This window comes from Coloeus monedula (genome assembly GCF_965178545.1).
Source record: "Coloeus monedula genome assembly, chromosome: 2".
Classification (NCBI taxonomy): Eukaryota; Metazoa; Chordata; class Aves; order Passeriformes; family Corvidae; genus Coloeus; species Coloeus monedula.
Genome location: NC_138782.1, coordinates 933,361 through 955,840, shown reverse-complemented (window position 1 = coordinate 955,840; position 22,480 = coordinate 933,361). Strand labels below are relative to the sequence as shown.

The following is a 22,480-nucleotide window of genomic DNA, read 5'->3' as shown; positions in this document are numbered from 1 at the left end:
ATCATGTCAACAGTGCCCAGACTTTCCACTCGTGCCAGGTGAAATGTTAATGAGATGGGAGTGCCAGCAGGGAGTGAGATATCCCTGAGAAACCAGAGTAGGGAATCGGGCTCAAGTGCTGTCGGACAGGCCAGTGGGAAACTGCTGCCTTGAGACTTAACCTGCGTCTTGGGCAGGGCCACGGAGGTATGTCCAGGGTAAAACTGGGGAATTTAACAGAGGCATGAAAAGACTATCAGGAAAGGAAAAGCCCTGTTTACCTTAGAGAGGAGCCGAGTCACACAAGGCTGTGATAGGGAGAAGTAAAACGTGGTATTTTTTGCCAGGTGCAGAACTGTTCCTTTTGCGCTTGGATGTAGATCAGGAAGAAGGGAATGGTCAATTTAGTGGTCAAGCTGATGAATACTAAAGAAAACACAAATTTCTGCACAAACTGGTAATGAACAGTCATGGAAGCTCGGAGTAATCACAAATCCAGTAGCAGTTTTTGGACAACGCAGTGAACACAAGACAGAATTTTATCTTCGCTTGACTAAGCTTAACCCAACCCTCTTTGGGACCTAGAAACCCGGGAGCTCTTGGGGAGCCTGTTCATCTCTTGCAGGGATACTTCTCCATCCCCTGGGCTTTGCTGTGTGAAGTGGTGCAGGGACTTCACCCGAAGCTTGATGAGCCATGAGTGCGTTTCTACGGAGTGCTGCCTGTCCTTGAAGTTTTCTTTGCCCTCATGGTGGGAGCAGAGGCAGACCCCAGCAGAATGCATGTGGAAATTTCACTTTCAGAGGGTGGGCAGCTTTTCAGAGTTAAAATAAACCAAAAGTCACATTTCGCTGTTGCTGTGAGAGCTGTGGAGCTGCTGTTGGAGCTTTGGAGCGTGCTCTGCCCTCCCAACTCCAGCTGGGCTTTGCTGAGAGCAGTGCTCAGCTTGTGCTTGCTGGGCCGGGAGGGGCAGAAGCTTCATGGGGCGCTCAGCGGGCTCTGTGCTCCTTAGGAGGGAGCTGGGGAGCCTGTCTGGAGGCATGTGGGAGCCGTGGGCTCGGTGAGCAGGGCCGGCAGCCCAGGCGGTAGGCGCACGGAGTGCGGAGCCCGTGTCGTGCTCTGATGGGTACCTGGCTTCTGCCTCGCTCCTCCCACGGCGCTCGTGAGGGATGAGGGCTACAGAGGCAGCATTTGTGGTTTGCGTGGTGTGTTTGAGGCTAGGACAGGGTTCTGGGCTCTGGCAGGGGTCCTTTCTGATGCCTCTGAAGGGTCTTCAAGCTGGCAGAGAGGAGGGTCAGTTTGGACAGAGACTGAGTGTGTGGTCACTGCTGGTAGGGGAACAGGAGGACTTGTTCACCCTTCCAGGTCCGTGAGCCTAGGACCAGGCTGGATGTTTAACTGAGGCTGCAGTTACTTCTGTGATGCAGCAAGAAGCATGTCGGATGTAATTGTGCCTGAGGTTTTATGGGGGCTGTGTTTTGGGTTTTTTTATTTTTTCTACTGGTGGTCTCATAGAAAATATGTGGGAGGGTGTGCAGTGAGGGGCTGTTGGTGCAGGGACCCTGCCCTGCTTGGTCACTGCCTGCAGCTTGGCTCTGGCCTCTGTGCCTCACTCGTGTGGTACAGGTGTTATCAGCAGTGGGCTTTCCCTGCCCTCCTGCACCTTTCCATGTAGGTCAGGATGCATGGAAATACAGCTTTGAAATCAGGTATAAGGAGCAGGCTGCTTGTCAAAGCCAGGTGTAGGATTTCTGGGGGTTTTTGTTGTTTGTTTGGGATTTTTTTTCCCGAGGATGCTCTATTTATGGTCTTTGCTGCTGATGAAGAAAAGCATCTCCCAAATCAGCCTAGGAAAAGAGCTAATCCATTTATGACATGTTTATGCAATCCCTAGCTGAGATTATGTGGTGGCTGTCTGCAGCAGGTGGGAGGAGAAACCTGCATGCAGGGGCTGGCTGGACGTGTCCCTGTGGGTCTGGGGCCAGTGGCCACAGGGACACGGCCGTGGGAGGGCAGCTGTGGAGCAGCGCTGCACCTCACTCAGCTGAGTGCTGCTCTTCCACCAGGATTCACCTGGTCTGTCTTGAGCTCACCACACCACTGCTCTCCACCTCTGTGCTGGCTTCTGTGGAAGCTCGTGCTCGTTCCAGCTCTTTTCTTCCTCCGAAACATTTCTCTGCAGTTTTAACTGCAGGAAAGTTTCAGGGAGACGGAGATAATTCAGCTGGTTGTGAAACCAACCCTCCAAAACCCAAAGCTACCACCGTGAAAACAATAGATAAAAGGGACAGACAGGAGAGGAGGAAGGGCAAGCATATTTCGGAAAAGCTGTGCTGTTTTTGGCTCCGGCCAGTAGTTTGCATAGAAAGTAGTTTATTGTCAGTGAGAGCTGCGGATACCTGCCAGCTCTCAGAGCCCTGCCTGTGCAGCAGTGCTTTGTGCTGGGGAAAGGCAGTGGTGACAGAGCTGTTCCTTCGGCTGGGCCAGCCCCTCCATGGCCCATCAGCTCTTCCCTGCTCCAGCCCCTGGCCCATCAGCTCTTCCCTGCTCCAGCTGGCTGCTCACAAGCACCTTCCATCTTCGATGCCTTTCTTCACCTCACTCTTGCCGGGCCAAACCCTCCACTGCTGCAGATGAGTTTCTCCTGCTCTTTCAGCACTGGGTTGGGGTGCTCTTGTCTCACTTAGCTGCTTGGGCCAGCTGTGCAAAGGCCTCCCTATCCCTCCCATCTCCACACCAGCCTGCCTTGCACCCTATGGAAACTGGGTGTCTGCTCCGAGGTCTTGTTGCTGTTCCATCCTGTTGGGGCTCCTGTGCCGTGCTGCTGAGAATAAATGCAGTGTGAGATCAGAGTGCAGTTGGGGAAGGTGGGGATGTCGTTCAGCATTGTAAAGTGGTGTTCTTCGTGCTGGGAAGTGCAGCCAGGATGTGCTTGGCTGTGTTTCTGCAGCACTGGAAGTTGGTTGTAAACTCCAGCCAGAGCCATCTGGAATAGCGTAAGGAGCGCCCGAGTTCCCGCGTGGAGATCTGGGTCACACACAGAGGCTTTTCAGGAGTTCTGAGCAGCCCGGGCAGTTCTTCTTTCCACTCTACTTCATTTTTGTGATCATGAGTGGAACAGGTCAGCAGTGTTGCTGGAGAGGCCATTCCCACCAGGCTGCCACCCCAGCTTGGCGGGGACAGGAGCTCCCAGCAAGCACACACTCGTGTGCTCCCTGTCTTATGTAAGGAGACACGGCCACTGGAAATGCACCGTCTGCATTGTCTTCGTTCTGTTACGAAGCGCAGAGCAGGCACAACGACAGGGAAAAATGACTCATGTACTTATTGTCCACGGGAATATCTCCAGGAGGAAGCGCAAGTAGAGCTCTCCAGAACCTGGGTTCCGAGTGTGTAACGTAAAGCTGGTGCTGGGCAATTGGAATGGTGGAAAATACCTTGTGGCGACGTTCAGCGCTGAAAAATGTAATTCGCCCACTTTGAAATACGCTATGGTGCAGAACTCTGGAAAAATTCTTCATTGTACCAAAGCTTTAGAGGATGTCACAGGATTATTTTAGTATAAAGCCAGCAGCTAGAACATTAATAAGAAAAGCATTCAATCTGGCTTGCCCAAAATGGCGCTGTAGCTAAGGTGGGATGTTTAGCAGTCTTTACATCTGCTGAGAAAACGAAAAAACCTCTTTGTTGTGTTTCCCATTAAAAATCATCCAAACCCGAATAACTGCATTTGAGAAAGAAAACTGTTAGCTTTCTTTTTTGTAAGTTTTCCTGCTTTTCCTTGGGAAGAAGAGTTTGGCCATGGTGGTGGCAACCTGGCAGCCCCGTTGTGGGGTGCTGTGGCCGAGGTGATGTCCTTGGTGCTTGTGCCTCGTGCCGGCACCCAAAGCAGGGCAGGCTTTGAGCAGCCTTCACCACACCACAGGGAGACTGATGCCAGCACATGGGGAAACCACAGGGATCCTGTTATGTGTCACCAAGTGTCCTTGTTAGCAAGGTTAAAATCTTGATGTGTCCCTGTTTTCACAGGGAGATCCTTGGAAGGCCAAAACTTTGAAGACGATTCATCTCTAACTTCTATTTTCTATTGCTCTGTAGAGTGAAGTGTGTTTTAGAATGGAGATGCCCTAGGCAGGATTTTGGGGGCGGTGGGCTGCAAGTTCTGTGGCAGGACAGCTGGCCCTGCTCAGACCTGGAGGTGCCAGAGGAGAGCTTTTCCTGGTGTCAGTCACAGCCGTCCCATCGAGCTCGGCCGTGGACCCGGGTCCGCTGCTATTTACGCTGATTTCTGTCAGGGCTGGATGTAGCCTTTATAAACACTTCTACTGCCAAATTAAGCTTTTCTCCTTCCAAAGTCACCTTAGATGACTTTCTTCTTCTTTACCCCTTGCTTGGAAGAGTTTGCCATCCGAGAGAGGCAGAGTGGAGGGAGCAGGAGGGGCTCCGCCGGAGCTCCGGGGCCATGGCTGTCACTGTGCTCTCCCTCGTGCCATTGCTCCGTGCAGTGGCACAGAGAAGCCTCGCCTGCTTGGAGAAGAGTTCCTCTGCTTTGCAAGCAGCTTGTATGTGGAACTGAAACTGCTTTGCTCAGGCTACCAGTGTGCTTGTTGTACAGGAGATGCCTGATGCTGCATTACAGCTTGCGCTCCTTCTTGGAAACGCAGTCCACTTCCATCAGCCTCATCTTACTGGTGCTCACGGACTAAACTGACAGCAGATTCTGTTCCCTAACATTGGTAAAGCATTGAAAGGACAAAGTGCTTGAAGCTTCAAATGATGGCATTTGCTTTACCAAGGTGAATGAGGTTTTTTTGCTTAGGAAACAGGGGTGCTTCAGGCTGCCTGTGCAGCTGTGGCTCTTCCCCTAGACGTGCACCCAGACGGCTCCTGCGTATCCTGGGAGTGTTGGTCCCAGTTACTGCTGATGGCCTGGGATGCAGATTCCCAGGCAGCCCTTTCCCAAACATTGCCTCCTTGCTGCTAGCATGACACGGAGCAGCCTGAGCAGAGCACGATCTGAGCGAGGCAGACACGCCTCAGGTTGGGCAGCTCTCCCAACTGGAGGTGCCAGGTAACCTAACAAAAGGGTTGGGACCTGCAGAGAACCTTTTCCTTTGTCCTTAATCACCCTCTGAGACATTGGCCCAAGACTTGAATCTCTGTCTCACTGCTTTTTTTACTTTTGGTCTGTTTCCGAAGCAGTGGACAAAACTGGGAATAATTCAGAAGTCCTTGTGAGAGAGCCCGTGTTCTGCTTGGTGGGAAGGAGATGGATGGATGGGTGGGAGGAAATCCCTCTGAAATGCTGTTTGTTACTGGAGGGCCACAGGGTCCCCATTGCAAGAGGGCTGATTTGGTGTGTGGATACCTTCTGGCTTTAAAAAAAAAAAAAAGTAGAGTTTTTTTCTTCTTCCCCTGAGTCTGAACCGGTGTAGGAGGCATGGAACTGACACAGGAGCGTGTGTGTGCCCAGCTGGCTAGGCAGACATGGCACGTCCAGGGCTGACCAGCCTCGTGCCAGGAATATTGTGGGAATCAGCCAGCTGTCTTTGTTGACATTGCTAAAATAGAGCTTCACTTAGCCAGCACCAAGGCAAAGCTGAAGGGAAGGGCAGAGCAAGGGGTGAGTCAAAGGTAGTGAGACAAAGTGATGCCCCTTGTGTTCATGGATATTTCCTGTTACTGGAAGCATGGAGGTGTGGAAGTGAGTCGGAGGTGTGAGATGGTGCTGGGTGGGAAAACAGAGATGCTCTTCTAGGATGAACTTCGGAAGCTGTGGAGGAGTGCACCTGACTCCCGTGGGATGGGGAGCTGCTGGCAGTGTCCCTCTCCAGTGGGCTTAGAAACACTGCTCCTTTAAACCCAAGGGGACCATGGGGTTTTTGAAATGCAAATGTTTGGGCTGCTTCAGGTGTTCAGGAGCAGAATCAGGAGTTGCCTTTCCTCACGTCTCCTCATCTGCTGCTTTTTTCCTTCAGGTTATGACGCCCTGAGCTATTCTGTGGAAAACAGCGACAAGTGGAGTGGGCGGCAGCTACTGCAAGCACGAGAGCAGAATGTGACTGACGTCCCAGAGGATGGGGGGCAGCTCTATGTCAGGAATTGCACCGAGCCAGGTAGGAACAAAAGTGGCCTCCAGCTCCTCGGTCCTGCAGTTGGCTTTCTCACATCCGTACTGCCAAGGCTTACCTATTTTTAAATCCATAAACGCTGCTTTTCACAGCAGAGGTTGGATATAATTTCCTCAAGTTTTGGGGAGAGGAGGGGAAGGGTTTTGCTCTGTTCTTCAGGACTAATGTAGGTTACGTGCCCCAGGAGAAATTCTAACAAATACAGTTCTTGCTGCACTTCTCTGTCTATAATTTTTCCTCTGCCATAATCCTTAATAACATTTCTGGACAGATGGATGATTATGGTCTTTTTTAGACAGCAAAAAAACTGGTACAGAAATTCTTCTTACTTCAATTTTCGCTTGTTTGCATAACTCTGGCACAGCGCAGACCCAGTTTTGCAGCCTCACATCAGCACTGGCAGTAATATTTTCCCCCACTGCGCTCGGTGCCTCAGCACCTGCTGTCTCACCATTGCAGCTGCTCCTGCTGCCCTCACCAGAGAGAGTGGCCTGTAGGAAGCATGGGGGATTTCATTTGTGGTCAGTGGGTTTTCCCTTCCCCCCCGCCTTCTTTCAGAAATTAAAACAATAACTACTGAGTACATTGTGTTTTCTCAGGAGAGAGAAAGCAGAAATATCTGTATGCATGAAATTACTGTTTCTTTTTGAAATAGTCATGGTGTGACATTCTGTAGTAGAAACTGATGCAGAAAGGAACTGAAAGTAACAGAGTTAAGGTCCTGTGTGTCATTTTGTCAATTTTGTTTGGGTTTATTGCAGTGTAAATGTAAATAACATTAAGCAGTGAGAAGTACTGTTAAGCGTCCTGATGTCGGGCCAGGTGGCAGTCAGAAGCATTTGGGAGTGGGGACACAATTGCAGTGTCTGCAAAGGTTACCAGCTGAGCTCAGTGGGCTGTAGGCGACCTGCAGAATGCGCCAGTTCTGCTGTTCCGCAAACAGGTGAGTGAAGGAGCTGGCAGAAGGGCATGGGCACATCAGCTTGTCGTGGATGACATTGGTGCTCTGTGTGATCGTACAGCACGAGAGAGCAAAGTGCTGTTAGCTGTGCTTTCGCATTTAAAAGTGTGGATAGGGGTAGGGTGGTGCAAATCCTTGTACAGCCCTGACCCCAGCAACTGTGGTTGTCAGGGAAAGCTGACGGAAGGCTTGATCCCACGGCCCCCAGGGCAGCACCGTCCTTCCCCCGGCTGTGCTGCTGCTGGATCAGGCCCCAAATGGTGTCACAGCATTTGGGAAGTACGGGATTTCACCAAGCATGTCTGCCTTTGCCTTCTCTAAGGGGCAATTCGTGATGCTGCTGAGCATAATGCACGAGTGGTGCATCTCCAAACCCTGGGGGCCTGTTGTGACCTGGGAATCAGCAGAGCTCAGACCTCCCCAGCATCCCCACAGGCCCACGTGTGTTGGCCTTCAGGTGCTCCTCCTGCCCTTGGGCAGCTGTTGGGAGGGAAATGCTGCCTGAAAAGGGTTTTTTCCCCGCTTGCTTCCCAAAGGAACCTGTATGAACACCTTGCAGCTAGGCAAAAGTGGGTCATTTAAGAAAGCAGTTTTACCTCACCTGCTGCGGGAGGCAAGCAGAATGCCTCCTGTTGAAATGTGATGTGGCTCTTTTGCAGTGCTTGGCTTCTGTGGTGTGTTGGCAAGTAAACAAACACACCTTGACGAGCTGAAGGGAAAGTCTCTGTTCTTCAGCTGCTCAGGCAACTGCAGGCTCATTTGAGTGCCTGGCATGACATCTGCCAGCTGTGACTTTCATTTCCTAATGATTTATCCAGTGGCCTATCTAGTATCATTTCGTCATCAGAACTGCTCCAGACGGGGGGGGGTTTTGCTCACTTTGCCTTTGCAACAAAAACGGTAGAAATATTAAACGGGTGAAATAGACTGAATCCAGCCTAGAGATCATTTTAGGGGGTTATTTGGTTGTTGTTTTTTTGACCTTTTTCTGAGAAGTACTCGTCGTGGCTCTGGCCTGGCCCTGTGGCTGGTTGTGGTTGCGTGGGGTGCCTGTGGAAGCAGAACCACAGAGCAGCCTGCTGCCCTTTCTAAGGAGCCTCTCATCTCTTGTTGCCTGTCCCCTGAGTGTCCAGCCCTGCAGTCATAGCTGCTTGTCCCCTCCCTCTTGGATCCCGGTGGCTTCTCATGGCAGTGTCTGCTGTCAGACAGCAGATGCTCTTCTGGCCTCTCCTACCATCCCCTTGCCCTTGTGGTATGCACATGAAGGTGTGTGGAGCTAGAGATGGACAAAAAAGTCGGACAGAGTTTATTCGCAGAAGTAGTGATGCTGTTAAAATGAAACGCTTGTGACGCTGGGCCCTGTTTGACAGTTTTAGCTTATGCAAAAGATGGCGAGGAAAGAGTGAGAATTACTTGTGTCAATTCAGGCAAAGTATCATTTACTCACCCAGTCCTGTTCAGAAATGTGATTCACCCCCTGGAAGCCAAGGAAAAGGATTAAGCTGGTTTAATGTTGAGCTTTGGGTCAGGTCCCTGTGCTACTGGATTCAGAACTGAGATTGCACTGGAGGAGCTCCAAAGCTTGCCCTTAGTTCAGACGGGGTTTACTGGCTGTCAGGAGGTGACAGGCTCCGGGGCTGTGTCGGGATGGGATGTCGTGTGTCTGGAAGCTCGGGCTGGAGGCGGCGTGGCTGAGGTCCCGGTGCCAGCCCTCCTTAGCTCCTCACCAGACTGACATATGCTTCCTCTGACGAGCTGTCATCACCTTCCTCCCCCGCATTACCGCTTCCACTCCCGCCTTAGAAAGGCTGAAAATAAAGTAACAGCCCTGCTTAAATGTGCTGTTTTAAAGTCACTGTTGGTAATAGCAGGAAATACTTGATTGCTGCAGGAACAAAAAGATCTCCGTGTGTTCACTGAGACTCTCGGCCATAAAAGTGTTTAAATTAAACAGCCAAAGAAGCTTTTTGTGCAATTATTTTTTACATTTCCTCATCTTATTTCAAAAGCAACTTTCTCTTTTATCAATATTTTTCCAGTGAGTCATAGCTCATGATAATGTAATTTGTGGTGCTTGGCTGTGGAGCAGGTAACCCTTCCAAGCTGCTTGCTTGTGGCCGTGTCTTCGGAGCCCTTTTGGCACTGAGCCACAAACCTGAGCCCACAAACCCAAACCCCCTCGGGTGAAGCTGAGCTTTCTGATCTCTCTCCTCTGTGCCGTGGCTTATGCACGTGCTGGGCTTTCTGTGGTCTGAGTTCTCCTGGGTTGTCATGGCCAGATGAAGTCAGGAGAACACGCACCAGGCTCTGCACTGCAGACTTTAGGAAGGCCTTCCCAAGCAGACACAGCATGCTATGTGAAGAGTGATTTTTTTTTTGGTTTGTTTTCCTTTTCTTTCTCTTTTTTTCTTTTCCTCTTTGAACCTCAATCCAATTAAAAAACAAAAAGTTGCCTTCCCTCAAGCAAAATTAATTTTATCCTAGCAAAATGAAAAGTAAAAATTTGTTTCTGCCTTGCAAGTTGCCAAACCTTGCTTTCGCTTGGGGGAATGTTAGAAGAATAAATTGCTGCAAGTTTAGTAACCAAACGTCCTCGAGGAGTAGCAAAAAAGATGTTCTTCTCTCACTGAGCTGTAAGTTTGGTGAATTGTCAGAAATCTGCTTGAACTTCTGCTCCCACACTCTGCTTCTGTTTGTCAACTTCAGACCTAAAGCATCAGAAACCCACAATGTTTGGGTTAAAACCTCAGAAGTGAAAACAAAAACATGCTTATTTCTTCTGGGTTCGTGTGCTGGCGGGGAGCTGGGTTATCTCTTGCTGCAGCCAGGAAGGGCAGATGTTCTTCTGGTGGGCACCAGGCGCTGAGGTTTGGTGCTGACACGTGGCCCCGGGGGCTGGGGCTTGGGGAGCCCAGCGCTGGCCGAGCCCCCAGGGCTGGTGCCTGAGTTGTATCCAGACACTGGATTTGGCCGGGCCATGTCCCAACAGCTGCACCTCTGGCTGAGGGGAATGTGCAAGGCAGCCGAGGGGCTTGGAGCTCTCCTTGCAGAAGAGCCCATGGGCTTCCTTCGTTAGAAACAGCTGCGGACGTTTTCCTTACCCGTATCCTTATCCTTAGGCTTACGCTGCGCTCAGGACTTGCTCGGGGCTCGGGGTTTGCTCTCTGGGCTGGGTTTTCTTGTGGGACTGCTGGATTGTAGGATCTCTTAGCAGTAAGAGGTGGTCACAGGTATTTTCTTTAGGATTTTTCAGCCGTCCAAGGGGGCAGCAGCCCAAAATTCTGAACTGATGGCCAAAACCAGGCAGTTCCCTGCAAAGCAGGACCCTCTGGGCACGCACAGGAAGCCGGCGGCATTCTTTTTGCTGCAATTTTGCCAGTGTTCCCATGTGATTAAGTGTGCAACTGCAAGAGCCAGAGCTTCAGGGAGAAAAATAGTACAAGCTTGTGTGATTAAAATCAAGAGGTGGCAGTGCTCTTACCCCGGTGCTGTTACAGTTCATCCGCGGTGTTCTGTTGCATCGATGAAACAAAAGCAGGAGAAAGGAAACCCCCAGATTCCAAAGCCAGCGTTGTCCCCACAGCGTGCAGGCAGGGGAAAGGTGGCGAGTTCCAGGGCATCCTCCTCGGAAAGCTGCTGCTGGCTTTTGCAGGATGCGTAACCGCACCTGTATCGGACAGCTGCAATTGAACTACTTCTTGTTGTGGCCAAAAAGACGCTCGGCTCGGCCCTCAGTGCCGCAGCAGAGCCGAGATGGACACCCGTGGTAGGGGGAGATCCCATGGACTGGGACTCGCTTGCGGGATTGGCGGTGCTCGCAATGAGCCCGTTCCTGCTTTTGTGGTTGTTTCTGGTGGAAAATGCTGCGTTGCCACAGGCTGGCTGTGCAGCGAGGGCTCGCAGAGCGCTGGGGGAAGACTCGTGTGTCGCGCCGTGTGGGGAGGGAGGAACGCCAAAGGTTAATTGACTGCTGCTACCCAAGAATCGTGTTGATAGTCTTGAGAAATGATGGCAAGGGGCCAGGAAGAAGGGAATAATCCTTGTAGGGAGCAAGGAACGGAACCTGTACACCTGCTGCTGTCAAAGGCACAGGAGGAGGTTGTTTGAGAGTCTGTCAGAAGTGCAGCCCCATCTGCGTGGTAGCTCTCCAGTGGTGGAGTGGGGAAACCCTGTGTCCTTTTTCATGATTACTTTTTCCCCTCTGGAATTAACTTTAAAATGCCCAGAAATTTTCTCAGCTTTCGGGTTTATTTTGGCTTTTCTCCTCCGTTACTTTTTTGTTTGTTCTTTGTGTCTAGAGGAATCAGACTTGCTTCCTTGACCTTTTGGTGAGCTTGGGTTACTCCTTTGCTTATTGTGTGCTGTGGAAAAGGCAGCAGAGAGGTTTAAAATACTGAAAAGGGACCCTTGCTTCCAAATCTTTAAATGCCTTTGCATTTAAAAGGTGTTAAGAAACAGAGCATGACTTTAGACGTGAATAAATATCACATTGTACCTCCCTGAACTGGGTCTTACTTCTCTGACACTTGAGGATGCCAGGCTGCTGCTGTGCATCACGCCGGTAATCTGAGAAGTCTTCCATGAAGCCTGTGACCTGAATTTCTAAGGAGGCAGTGAAAAAAAATTGTCAAGTCAGCCCTGCTCCTTTCCCTCGGAAGAAAACGCACTCGGATTTTCGCATGCTGAGCATGAAAAGCAGCGCCAGTGGAGGGCTTTGGGTTGGCAGCTGGGGAGAGTCAGTGTGGTGCCCTTGTTTGGTGACTCTGGCTGCCTCGGGGCACCGCTGAGGTGCGGACGGCTGCTCACAGCCGCAAGAACGTCGCAGCGTGCCCCAGATGGAGATGTTCCAGACTGGCCAGGCACCGGAGTGGTTCATTTTTTTCGCACACCTGAGTTACTCGTCTGCCGTGGCCAAAGCGAATTGTCCACTTAGCATTTAAAAACGTGTTGCTGCATTTCTGTAAAACGTCCAAATTCTGCCCGGGGAAAATCTGTGCTGCTGTACATTTGTGGCTGTTAAAAACTTTAGACTTGCAGTACCAAGAAATTCGGGAATTAAGTCATTTGCCTCAGTGCCTGTTGACCCCAGGCCACGTGAAATGTGTGACTTGTTTTTGTTGGGACAGAGCATGAGGTTCCTGATCAGATCGTGTGAATGACAGTACCTTTCCTAAGCTGTTTCAGAGTTTCTCCGTGATTCCAGAAGGTCAGAGGGAGTAAGCTTGATAATGAAGGAAATCGGAGCAAGTGGTTATCAGCACATGCTTTAAATTCTGGTGTCTGTAGTATTTCACAGAATGAACATGAATGTGTAAACAGGGGCCTCAAGTGCTAATTCAAGTTTCAGGGCTGAAAGCTGATGTAACTCCCAAGATCCAGGACAAACCTTTCTTAGAGCTCTGTTTTAAATTTGGTATTCTTGAGCTATTACTGCAAAGGAAGAAAAATAACATCTGGCCCCGTGTTACAAACTGGATTTTTGTTGCTTGTTTTTCAATTCTTGCCAGTAGTTAGTAGTTAAAAATCAAAGGTCCAGATTTTCCATGAGTGTAAATTATTACTGGCTTCATTGCGTTTACGCTAGATTTAAACAACCAAGAATCAAATAGAGCATCCCAAGTCAGGATTTAATGCAGTCGGGATGGAGTCTTTATCATCTGCCATCTGCATTTTAAGCAGTGCTTAATTGTATAGTTTTTATATACAGACACGTGCGTAAATTCACTTATGCATGCACGAAATAATGGTTTTACGTATTAATGCTGAAGCATTTTGATTTAGCGTGCAGCAGTGGGTAAAATGAAAGTATTTAATTAAAATGCCCTTTTTTCATGGACTGCATTAAAAAAAAAATTCCCAGATTAGATAGATATTGGTTGCCCATATGTGCCAGTCCTTTGTCGTTTCCCTGCTGTTCCCATTAGGAAATGGAGAGGGGAGCGATTTTTCTTTCCCAAAGATCCCAAGATGCCCGGTACTGGAAGTGAGGTGGAAAAGCTCCTACTTTGGCCCAGGCGCTTCAGGGGCACTCCTGTCGGGATCAAAGTCCTCTGTGCTGGGTACGGTGGAAGCGCACAGAAAGAGGGATCACCCCTCTGTGTGGGCCTGCAGCCCGAGTGGGCGAGGTGGAAGCTGGGAGGCTGCAGGGGAGCGGTGTGTGCCAGGCCCCTGTTGGGCACCTTGGGCTGTGTGCTGAGCCAACATCACAACACAGAGCTGACTGTGACAGCAGGGCATGCTCTGGGCAGACGTGGGGGATAACAGAACAGGGTGCCAGCTGCTTGGGGCATTCAAACCGGCCAGACACCCCACGGTCACCAGCACGGAGAGCTGCTCGGCATTCCACGTGTGCTCATCCAGAGATACTGGGAGGTTTTCAGACTTGGTTTTATTTCCATCCTGAATTTCGGGATTTTAGGGTACGGTCAGATACCCTAAAATTTCAGGACAGGGTCAAATATCTTTTAAAAGGCTTATACTGGTGCTTTGGGGAAAAAAAAACAAACAAAAAAGCACTGATTGTGGGGCAGCGTTTGCCCCAGTGCTTCATGAGCTGTCTGGCAGCTTCTCTCTCGGGGGAACTGCTGACTCCGAGCTCATCGCGTGCCTGTGCCAGTGGCCAGAAGTGGTGTCCAGGCAGTGCCACAGCTTTCTGTCCTCACTGGCAGTCTTGGCAGCATCTCCCGTCCGTAGGCACGAGCTTGGATGAGCTCTGGAGGTTGTTTGCCCGGTCATGGTTGTGCCTCTTTGCTGGAGCCCTTTCCTTGGTTTTATGTGTATATGCATAGAGAAAAGAGAGGTGGGGTAAAAAGAAGCGAGCAGTGCTGACCGGAGTCCTGGGGCCGCAGCCTGGTGAATGCAGGAGTGGAGTCAGCCTGGGCAGCTGGGGATGGATCAGCAGGTGCTGACGGCCTGAATGGCCACTTCTAATTAGCACTCTCTGAAAGCCTCGGAAGAAACCGACTGGAGAATTAGCTCCTGCCCCGATGAGTGCGACTCCCCGGTGACCCAAGCACTGCAGTGCTCTGTCCTTCTGCAGCTTGGCGAGCTGCCTGTGCCCTGCCGGAGCAACGTGGCCTGGGGCAGCACCCCGGTGATTACCCACCGCTGCAGCTCCAGCCCCGAAGGGCTCTGAGGAATCATGAGCTAGAGGTGTTCTCTTCTCATCTCTTCACTGGCAGGAGAAGAGGAGGAAAGGAGAATGCGATAATTATTTTGTGTTAAAACAGAGATAGTGACTGCTATAGGATTTCGCTAGGAAACAAAGCGGCAATTAATTATTCATTGGCACAACTCCAGCATGGCTCAGCAGAGCCGGGGTTCCTGTGGGCCGGGGCACGGAGAGCCCTGTGCCTTGTCACCCTGCACGGATGGCTTCCTCGGGAGGAGGCTTCCTCGGGAGGGGTCTCTTGGGGCTGCTGCCCACCAGAACTAAACCTGTTGCTCCATAAAACCTGGCTGCAAGCTGAGTGCCTGATGGGATCCCTGCCTGTGCTCATGGTAGACGTGGCCCTATCGGTGTGCCCCAGCCAGGTCGGCATGCCCGGAGAAGGGCCCTGGCAGTGGGACAGGCAGCTACTCAGGCTGGAGGTGTGTCTGACACTGCCTTCTGGCTCCATCCGCATCCAGTGCCGTGTTCACTGGGAGAAGTGCAAGCAGAGTGCGGGGTGTGTTTGCCACTGGGGTTGGGGCCTGTGGACTGAGTGACGCTTCCCTGGCGTACTCTCGCATCTCCCAAGTTAACAAGTCAGTAACTGGTTTCTCTGTATGAAATAGCTCCTTGTGTTTCATTTTCCCTGGGAATTTGAGTGCTTCCTGCGCCCTGTGTGAGCCTTTGTGCTCTGCCATAAGAGCTGCTGAGCTCTGCCTCCTGAGAGGACGCCAGTGTGCTGGGGAAAAGGGAAGGAGGAGGCAGGGATTTGCTGTGAGGGAACATCAGAGCCTCTCTCGAGGCAAGCAGAATCTCGAGGATGTGCTCCAGGTCAATGGCTTGCTGTGAGGAGCCTTGGTGAGGCAGGATGCTGCATGCAGGGATGCAGCAGCTTTCCTGTAGCCATAGCAACCACTGGGGACGTGGTGGTGACTGCTGGCATCCCTGGGTCGATGGGCCTACAAGAGAGGTGTGGCTTCAAGGCTAGCAGTGAACTGACCCACAGCCATTTGGGTGAGCAGGGCAGGCGTGGTGGGACTGTCCAGCTGTGCTGCCGGATCCTTCCTGGACACCACATCGTGCCTCCAGCCCGGGCACCCAGGGTGAGCAGGAGCCGGAGCCAGGTCTGGCAGACAGCCCCAGCTGTGCCAGGCTCTGCAGAGGCTCTGGCAGCGCCCCCTAATCCGAGGAGGGGTGGGCAAGGGACCGGTCGGGACAGCGCAGGGAGCAGCAGACAGGGGAGCGCAGATTAATTCCGTCCCACGAACCATTCTCAGAGCGAGATTGTCGGACCCCTACGGAGCAAGGCTCCTGTGGGTAGTGCTGAACCTCGCCCTGTCCCCCATCCCCAGTTGCCAGGACTGCAGATTTAATCAGGATGCAGGAGCTGACAACTACTTGGACTGGGCGATGGAAAGTTCCACTGAGCCACCACCGCTGGTGTGCTTGGGGGAAGCTGGCAGTGGGGGAATCAAGCTGTTCGTGCAGCCTCCGTGCTCGAGTTAATTTTGTGTTCTGCTTGCACTTGGGTTCCTCCTTTTGACATGTCTTTCCAAACTCCCTTTTTCTTAAAAAAACCATAAATTCCAAGTGAAGCTTCTGTTGAAAGCCAGCAGTCTTCTGCCCTACCTCTGCTGCATCCGTGCTGGACGGTTTGGATTGAATCGCTGTCTCCTGGGGAGGATTTGCAGGGATATCTAACCCGCCTTCAGTATAGAATTAATAAACAGGTGAGCACGCAGGAAGCTGAGGGGACCCAGCAGTCCACAGCTGAGTTACCTGATAGGTCATTACCCATTACCTGCTTGGCCAAGTCTCCTTGAAGCTCTTGGTGGTGTTTGGTGAGTGCTGGAGGAGGCCTCGGTGTGCGGGCGCGCGTGCGTCCGTGTTCTGAGCCTGAGTCTTGTTCCCTCAGCAGAGCACGTGGAACTGCTCTGCCCAGCCAGGGACAGTGGCGCTGAAGACAGGATTGATGTTTCCCTGGCAAATTTTTCCACGTAGGAAATTCCCTGCTGCTTTGGGCCCGTAAATCAGGATCGGATGGCCTTTTAAGGGTGCGTGCTATCAGTCAGTTTCCCGTCCTGTTTTGATTTCTGCAGATCCTTGACACATTCCCAGTGGGGGTGCAGACTTGCCTGCAGCCAGCCGAGCTAGAAAAGGGCCCGTTGCTTTCGCTCCTTTTCTCAGCCCCGTGGATGGTGGTCCCACAAAGCTTCCCCAGATGATGCTGCTCCTGGGGGAGCCCTGCAGGTGAAGCTGGGGTGTCACTCTGGGGGACATCCCTTCTCCCTCAGTGCAGTGCTGCCAGTCCCACTGGAGCTCGGGCGAGCAGAGGGCTGGTGGGGTTAAAGCAGAGCCTCATTTCAGAGGGAGGTTTGCAAGCAGACCGGGCTTAATTTACTGCCTTATTTTTCTACTCCCACAGGACTAGTAGAAGAAACACATACTTTGTAGTTTATCTGTAAAACTCTAAGAACTAAGTGAACTGTGAAGACGGTGTTGCTGTGAGTGCTTAGTGTATAGAAAACTGAAACAAACTGGAGGCTTGTGCTCAGTGCTGGGAAGTTGACAGGCTGTGTGCCTTGGCAGGTTTGTGCCCTGTGTCCGTGGTTCTGTAGGTGCTGGAAATGGCAGGGAAGGGAGGTTCTCCAGTGTGCACGGATTCCCCTCTTGGGCAGGACAGGCTGTGGGAGGCTCAGGAATGGTTTGGGGTGGTGTTGCCCATCTGACAAGCTACATGGCACAGCAGCGAGGGCTGGGGCGCTCAGGGCTGTAAGATCGAGGTCATCTGAAATCTGGGGTAAACAGAAACTGCCCAGGAGGTTCTGCACGGAACCTCAGGTGTGGCTGTCAGGGCAAATCAGTCTTTATTTCTTGACATGCTTAGCAGCAGGCACGGTGGGACAGCCCTCAGAGTGCTGACACAGGCAAACACACGCTCCGGCACGGCTGTGCGCTGTTTCTGTGGGGGTGAAAATAGTCACAGGAAAGTCCGAATAAATACTTTCCTCTGTCGCCCTCATCATTCTCCTCTTTTCTTTTCTAAATGTTTCATTGCCCTTCTGTGTAATACTGTTTTGTTCACTCGAAATTTAAACAGAACAGCTTCACCTGCTTTTTAATTTTTGGCCGAAAATACTTGAGACGCCCCTCTTCACATGCTTCAGTGTGAAGGCGTCTGTGTGATGGTGCCACATCCTCTTCCCAGCCTGCAGTGTCCCCTTGGGAGGCTGGGAGCAAGCTCCAGGATCCTGTGGAAGGCAGGAAACCTGTGCTGTTCCGGCTCTGCTCGGGCAGTGTGTCCTGAAGTGGGAGATGGGGATAGCTCCACTGCAATTTTTTGCACAGAAACACTTCGCTTCTGACATTGGCTGCAGCAAACAAGTCTGGAGAAGCATTAAATCCTGAAGCCATTAAATGTATTGGCAAAGTGGGGTGGTTTTTTTTTTTTTTTTTTGGTGAGATACTTTGCCAGCTGTTGTTTATGGAAAAAAAAATCTCAATCTTTTTTATGAGAACTGTTTTTAGGTTTCTTTGTGTTTGGGGCTGGTTTATACATTATGCATTAGCTCGGGAAGGCAAAACATTTATTTACCAGCATGAATATTTAGAGGAAGAATAAGCGGGAGTGAGTGAAAAGTCTGTATGGATAGCTTAGCCAGAGATCCAGAAGAACTTTACTGGTGTTAGAAATGGCACAGTTAAGTTGTAAGGGAACAGCCAATCATAAATTGACTTTCCTCTGCCGATGTCTGGGTGACCCCTCTGCCTGCGAGGCCTTGTGCTCGTCGCCGGGCTCTGTGGCCAGTGCACAAAGACAGCAGAATCCCCTCTCTCTGCTGGATCATGAGGACAAACAGCAGCTGCTAACTTTGCTGTTGTTGGCTTCATGGAGGCCAGAGAAAGAAGGGACACGTGGAATGGTTCCTGACTGGTATGATTCTGTTTGGGAGGAGCCGAGGAGGAGTGGGTTTTCTTTGCTTAGGTTTGCTGAATGGCGTTTTTGAGAGAGTTCTTTTATAAGGCACTGTTCTGAGAAATACACGGTTCTTTATGCTGTTCTCTTTTCTTTTTGCTTGTGAATGAAAGAATGTTGATTAGAGCTCGGGATAAGCAGCGTGCCGTTGTCTGGGGCAAGGCATGCCACAGGAGTCGTGCTGCTGCAGAAGGAGGCTCAAAGGTAACTATATTGCTTGCTAACTGCAAGACCTTGCCACCAAATGATAGTTTGTGAGAGCTGGGCTGTCTTAGGAACAAACGGAGTAAGTGGGTTGGAGCTTTGAAGAAAATAAACAATGTGGGGGAAAATACGTCCTTACAGTTCAGAACACCAGTTTCGAAACAAGGAGGGGTCAGGCAGCGACTTCCCTGGGAGCAGGTCCTTGGCTACCAAAGGACTGGGCTGGAAATTGCAACACAAGTTTGAACGACATTCAGCTAGCAACAAGCAAACCAAGCCGTGAGACCTGTGAGCAGTGCTTCAACACGATGGCATTGAACAGAAAAGTTGCAAGCCTCCCTGAGCATCATCCCTATGGAAATGAGGACTGACCTTTAGCAGTCACAGAGCAACACCGCATCCCATTCCCTGGAAGGGCTGCAGGAGCACACAGCAAGCAGCCATAAAGAAGGGCTCAAAGAGACGGAGGCTTTGTAGTTCTCCGAGGCGCTCTGGGCGCTGGGTTGGTGTCGTCAGGGAGGGGAGGACATGGGAGCTGTGAGTGTCTCTTGGCAGAGCAGTTGTGCAGGACAGGCTCCCGTGGGCTGCCTGGCACACGAGGGAGGGAGGCTGCCCAGAATCTCCCTGTTGTGCTTGGTGGTGCTTGGCCTTTTCACTGCTTTTCCAGGCAGGCGGTGGGAGGTGGCTGCTGTGGCGATTCTGTGTCTGGGGCTTTACTTGTCCTCTGCTTGCACCAAATAACGATAAAGATACCTGCAGAGCTGCACTGGGCCCAGCAGAGAACGTGGGGGAGAAAGCAAAGCAAAATCCCCCTCAGGCTTTGTGTCTGAGGGGAAAACAGAGCGTGTTGTTCAGTTCTTTGAGGGGGGCTCGAGTGAATCGTGTCTGGTTGGCAGGAGGCACGTGGTGCAAAGCAGCCAGCCCCACATCCAAAAGGGTTAATTTGCCCCACAGCATGTCCTGAAATAGCAATGTTTGGATAATGTTTGGGGGGGGGTAACTGAGCTGGAACATGTGTATAACTGTTAAAATTGTGAATGCCGAAAAAGGGAATCCACACGAAGCTCAAAAATACGGACTTGTCATTTAATTAAGAAAAATGTTACAATTGTGGTTCAGCTTTCTGCATTATGCTATAGGCTTTTTGGCAGGGATTTCACAGGAGATGAGGAAACAGCAGCTTGATGCTTCCCTCAAGCCTTTTTGAGACTGTTCTCTGTTTTGCCAAAGCATACGTGATGCATTCTTAAAAAAATCCATCTTGGGTTCCTCGGCCTCCTGCTGGAAACTGCTCTGGAGGGTAAATGTGGGACAAAGCAGATCTTGGACGCCCCTGCTCCCCAGATGGGGGTTTGCCTCTGAAAACCAGGGTGAGGAGCTGCAGTGAAGGCCCAGTAAGGAAGGGCCTGGCCCCTCTGCTCAGCTGGACCTGGCGTTCAGGGAGGCAGGAGAAGTTCTGGTCGTCTGTGCTCCATTGTGTGATCTGCAGTAAAGTGGTAATTAGGTGGGGTGGTCTTCAGTGCTGGGGCTGAGCTGAGGGCCCCCGGCGTTTCCATACCCCTGCACGTGGGCACCAAACCCAGGCAGAGCCGCTGCACGTCTCCGAGCACACGAAATCGGTTTAGAACCCTTACGTAAGGGCACCTCAGAAGTGCCCCGGCCAGAGAGGATAATTAAAATTCCAGAACCCTTTAACAGGGGCAGTTTCTCAATTTCTTTGGGGAAATGAAGCCCTACGGTAAGGGCTGTCCCTCTGCTTGCGTTTTAAATTAATGCAAAGTTTAATTTGTTGCGTTTGTCTTAGTCCGTCAGCTGGGTGAGGGTGAACTCGAGCAGATACGTCAGAAAATTAAGCTTTTCTCCTTAGAAAAAGCCACAAAGCCTTACTGCTGCAGTTACGCAGCAATTACGAGGTTGGTGAAGAGGAGTGGGGGGAAAAGGAGATCTTTAAAGCCAGTAGATTTGTTCTTTTTAGCTGCTTTCAGGTTTGGGAAACCTTTGCAAGCTCTTCTCTCCAGCCATGGGAACTCAGGAATGCTTTTTGACTGTTCAGTTGTTTTTTCTGGTTTTGTTTTTTTAACTCGCTTGCGATGAAAATGGGTTCGACCCCGTGGCTGTGTGAGGTGGCACCGAGTGAAGGCTGCTGCCAGGCAGTCCTGCAGGGCAGCTGGCACGTGGCCCTGCTGCTGCCTGGGACGGGAGCTGGGAATGAGGATGAGCCTCGTCACTGGGCTGAAGGGAGCCAGGACTGAGTTGTCCCATGTTAGGAGCATTGCCTGGTCTAAGGGCTGGCCCTCTGGGGGTTCGGTTGGCTGGGGAAGTCTCTTGGGAGCTGATGGCTTTTGTGTCCTGCGGAGGACGGAGCCGCATTCACAGCCTGGCTGTTGCTCCTGCGGGGCAGGATGGGGCAGCACAGGGGGCTGAGGGGCGCCTGGGGAGCTTTGGCCATTTCCTCACACTTCTCCCCAGTTTTGGTGTTGGGGGCATTGTGCAGAGGATGCTGCACTCCGGCGCGGAGAGCCACAGGCATGTGGCAGTGGTAGGAGTGGTTTCCATGGAAACCTTTCAGCAGCATGACATCACCAGCACTGTCACATTTAAGCTTTTCAAGGCTTTTTGGATTTCAGGGATTGCATAACTTTGGAGGGGTTAGGCTGGGGCTTGGATCTAATCAGTGTTCAGGGGTCTTAGTTGAATTAAATTTTTAGAAAAGCCGAACACCCCAATCCAAAAGTGGCCAGCAGTGGCTGAGGCAGCAGCGGTTTTCTGGTCAGCTTGGACAGGATCTGCAAGCCCTGCAGCCCTTAGGGAAGGCTGATCCCCCCTGGGCTGGGGCAGCAGGAGCTGCTGGGCTGGGCTAGGCTGGGCTGGGCTGGGACACAGCCACTCGTGGCTGTGACAGCAGCACATAAACAGCCCTCTGGTAAACCATGCCATGAATTCATTCTCCTGCCCCTAGGTGCTCTGCACAACTTTGTGCACAGCTTTTGGTTTAAGCCTTCTGGCAGAAAGAAAGGTTTACAATCAGAAGAAAAAAGCAAGAAGTTTTATGTAGTCCCTCTCCCCTCTGGTCAGCATCTGTGCCGGCATCCCTGGAACAGGTGCCCAGCTACGATTGTTGTAGCAGAGGGTTCCTGTGCGATTGACTCCTAATTGTTACATTTGTCCTGCTGGGAGGTGCTGTGCAGGGAAGACAGAAGCATTCAGTATCTCCCAGCTGCCAGTTTACTCCTAAATCTGTTCTGCAAGTCATTTAAACGAGACATGAGTTTAAAAAGTATCAGCAATGACATTAGTGTTTCTAATCTTGTTAATAAGTTATTCAAACCTAGTCTGTGCTTCTATCGAAGTGGTGAGTCTGCAGAAACACCCCCCTTTGTAAGTGATTGTGTAGCTGAGCCAAGGTTTGTTTGCTTGGAGCAAAAGAAGAATCTTCATCTTGTTTCTAAATTTCTGTAATCATTTCCTAGTAGTCGTTTGTGTTCATCGTTCTGCCCGGTAACTTTGCATATATGTGAACTCGAGGAAAATACTGTGTGGTTTTCTGTTAAATGTGACTTAGTGTTTTTGTGGGACATTCGAGACTGAAGCGCCTTGTGGGAAATTTTGAAATAATGTAATAACATCTAGCGGGGCACTAAACCCTGCAGATAACGCAGGGAAAGTCTTGAAAGATGATGGATTTGTTTTTAACCACAGTACAGCTGCTCCAGACTTGGGGTTCCTGACTCAGCATTCCTGATGGTAATGATTTACAGCAATGAAAGGCGAGTTAGTTCTGGGATTCCCTGCAACAAAAAGATTGCCTGGGCCGGAAAGGAGTGACTTGTCTTGCTGAGGGGAGGTGCAGCATGAAAAGGGGGGGAAAGACTGAAATCCAGAGTAAACGCTATGAAGACCCCTCCTGGTGTCTTTCTTCCAGCTGGGCACATAAACTCCTCTGCCGGCGTCTCAGGGCCGGCTCTGCCTCTGAGCCACAGAAACCAGTACCTGGCAGGGCTTAGAATCCCAGACTGGTTTGGGTTGGAAGGGACCTTAAAGCTCATCTCATTTCACTCCCTGCCACGGGCAGGGACACC

The 22,480-nt window shown here is 51.1% G+C and overlaps 1 protein-coding gene across 1 annotated transcript in view; it reads left to right on the top strand.

Moving 5' to 3' along the window:
• SLC24A3 (solute carrier family 24 member 3) overlaps window positions 1-22,480 on the top strand; it is a gene marked incomplete at both ends in the record, with an annotated part of 107,554 nt that overhangs the window by 13,810 nt on the left and 71,264 nt on the right. Inside the window, one exon of the mRNA XM_082276707.1 lies at window positions 5,958-6,095. Within this exon, the coding sequence (XP_082132833.1) occupies window positions 5,958-6,095 (138 nt within the window). The remainder of the gene's footprint in view (window positions 1-5,957; window positions 6,096-22,480) is intronic.